The sequence below is a fragment of the Staurois parvus genome, unplaced genomic scaffold (genome assembly GCF_062004578.1).
Source record: "Staurois parvus isolate SC_StPar_1 unplaced genomic scaffold, SC_StPar_1.0 ptg003127l, whole genome shotgun sequence".
NCBI lineage: Eukaryota > Metazoa > Chordata > Amphibia > Anura > Ranidae > Staurois > Staurois parvus.
In genome coordinates this window covers 59,251-61,186 of record NW_028320923.1, presented here as the reverse complement: position 1 = coordinate 61,186, position 1,936 = coordinate 59,251, and the positions used below count along the sequence as shown (strand labels likewise).

General features: G+C 39.2%; 1 protein-coding gene across 1 annotated transcript; it reads right to left on the bottom strand.

Moving 5' to 3' along the window:
• Positions 1–562: 562 nt before the first annotated feature.
• LOC149428573 (N-acetyltransferase 8-like) lies at positions 563–1,668 on the bottom strand. Its single transcript, XM_089667244.1, has one exon. The coding sequence runs from the start codon at positions 1,654–1,656 to the stop codon at positions 982–984; it is 675 nt and encodes a 224-aa protein (XP_089523370.1). The 5' UTR covers positions 1,657–1,668; the 3' UTR covers positions 563–981.
• Positions 1,669–1,936: the final 268 nt, after the last annotated feature.

Sequence of the window (1,936 nt, the reverse complement as noted above, 5' to 3'; positions counted from 1 at the left end):
CAGCAGACAATGGAAAGGTTTCTACTAAAACAGCCTAGACATGAAGAAGAACCTGCTTGTGTTAGTGCTGCCCAGTTGCCCTGCTCCTCCTCCTCTTCCAAAAAGTTTTGAAATTGTTTTGAAAAGTTTGCCATGTTTTAAAAGTTGATATTTGATGCTTTAAAAGTTGAAGTTGGATGTTTGAATGTTATTGCTTGATTAATCCTGTCCCTGTACAGTATTTATGCCTTTAAAATGCACTTTATAAAGAGTTTTGAACAGATAAAAGATTGTTTTTTTACTTTTTTCTGACCTCAGGAACGTATTAATTGGTTTTCAGTGCATTACTATGGGAAAACGTGTTTCAGTTTACAAATTGTTTGCTATACAACAAGTCCTGCAGAACTAATTAAATTCGTAAACCGAGGTATTACTGTATTCCTGTTCTGGTGACAATCTAAGAAATCTGAATTGTACATCGCTTTCAGTATTTCTGGTCAAAATAATGGGTAATTCTACCCAGTGAGTTCATCAATGAAAATTAAAACTTTGGCATTTTTATAACTTCAACATCAAAACACAATTGGAAGTTATAGCAGAATACTGTAATGCATTGAACTGTTCATTTTGGGGGTTTTAGAGCAGCCATACATGGTACCTCTACTATCCATGATAAAAAGTGCAGCAAATAAACAACATCAATGGCTAGAAAAACATCTTTGGTCTGGAACATCTTTGGTTTGGGTCTATTGGAATGAGGATTCGTATGACCACACAATATGATAGCATAGTCAGCACATGATATAATGTCTTTGAAACTCTACACAGAAGGGAATATTTGCTCCCTAACCATGGACAATTGTACAGTGCACTGGTACCTCTCATCATGCCCTGGTAGTCACCCTCATGATGTCGATCGGCTATTAAGACCAAAGGTGATACAACATGGCAATGTAGGGTGATTAAAAATTTGCTGGCTATATTTAAAAAAAAATATGTGATTTATCTCTGAGTGGGAATGTCATATTGGTAATACAGTATTCTGAAGTCAATAAATTTTGCAATTATAAATGGTTCATTGGTTTCGGTGTTGGTTTTTCTGAAGCCCATCTTTAGATATAACATTGAGGCATCACTCTGAGACAAGGAGGTGCTTAACACCACCGCACTACTGCCTCTCTTCCGGGCGTAGTCAATGACTGTGCTACACAAGGCCTTAGCGATCCCTTTCCCTCTGTGTTTCATGGGAACTGACAATCTCTTAAGCTCCACCTGGTTTTCTCCAGTGGGAGGATATGGAGGAATGGCAGCGACCATCCCCACAATTTCCCCCGCCAACTCAGCGACCCAGAAGCAGTAACCATCCTGCTCTAAGTAATATTTCCGGATATTCATCATGTCAGTAGCCAGGCTATCTGCAACATAAGTAGCATAGATATATCTGTTTAGGAGCCATAGTGCTGCCACGCTGAGAGACACCGCCATGCTGGAGAGGAGGTAAGACCCCATCACCTGTAGGAGAACCAAAAACACGGCCAGCAGGAAAGCCCAGATGTGAGGGAGACTGAGAGTGTGAAAGAAAGCGGTCTTGGTGTGTTCTTTAATGCCTCGGGAAAAGATATCTCGGACTGCATCATAATCTGAGTCCTTGTAGAGCCGAATAATGTAGTTGGGCATAGTCTTCTCCTGCAAAAGAAAATTAGAAGACTAACTCGTAAAACTTCTACAAATATATGGATTGTTCATAGTCAAAGACAAAGAGAAAGGAGTAGATGGAGTGTTCATAGTCAAAGATAAAGGAATACAAGGAACGTTCATAGTCAAAGGCAAAGGAATATGGAGTGTTCATAGTCAAAGACAAAGGAATATGGAGTGTTCATAGTCAAAGACAAAGATAAAGGAATACATGGAGTGTTCATACTCAAAGACAAAGGAATATGGAGTGTTCATAGTCAAA

What these genes read in the sequence shown, in the direction of transcription:
- LOC149428573 (XM_089667244.1), bottom strand. Translation starts at nt 1,656, where the DNA reads ATGCCCAACTACATTATTCGGCTCTACAAGGACTCAGATTATGATGCA.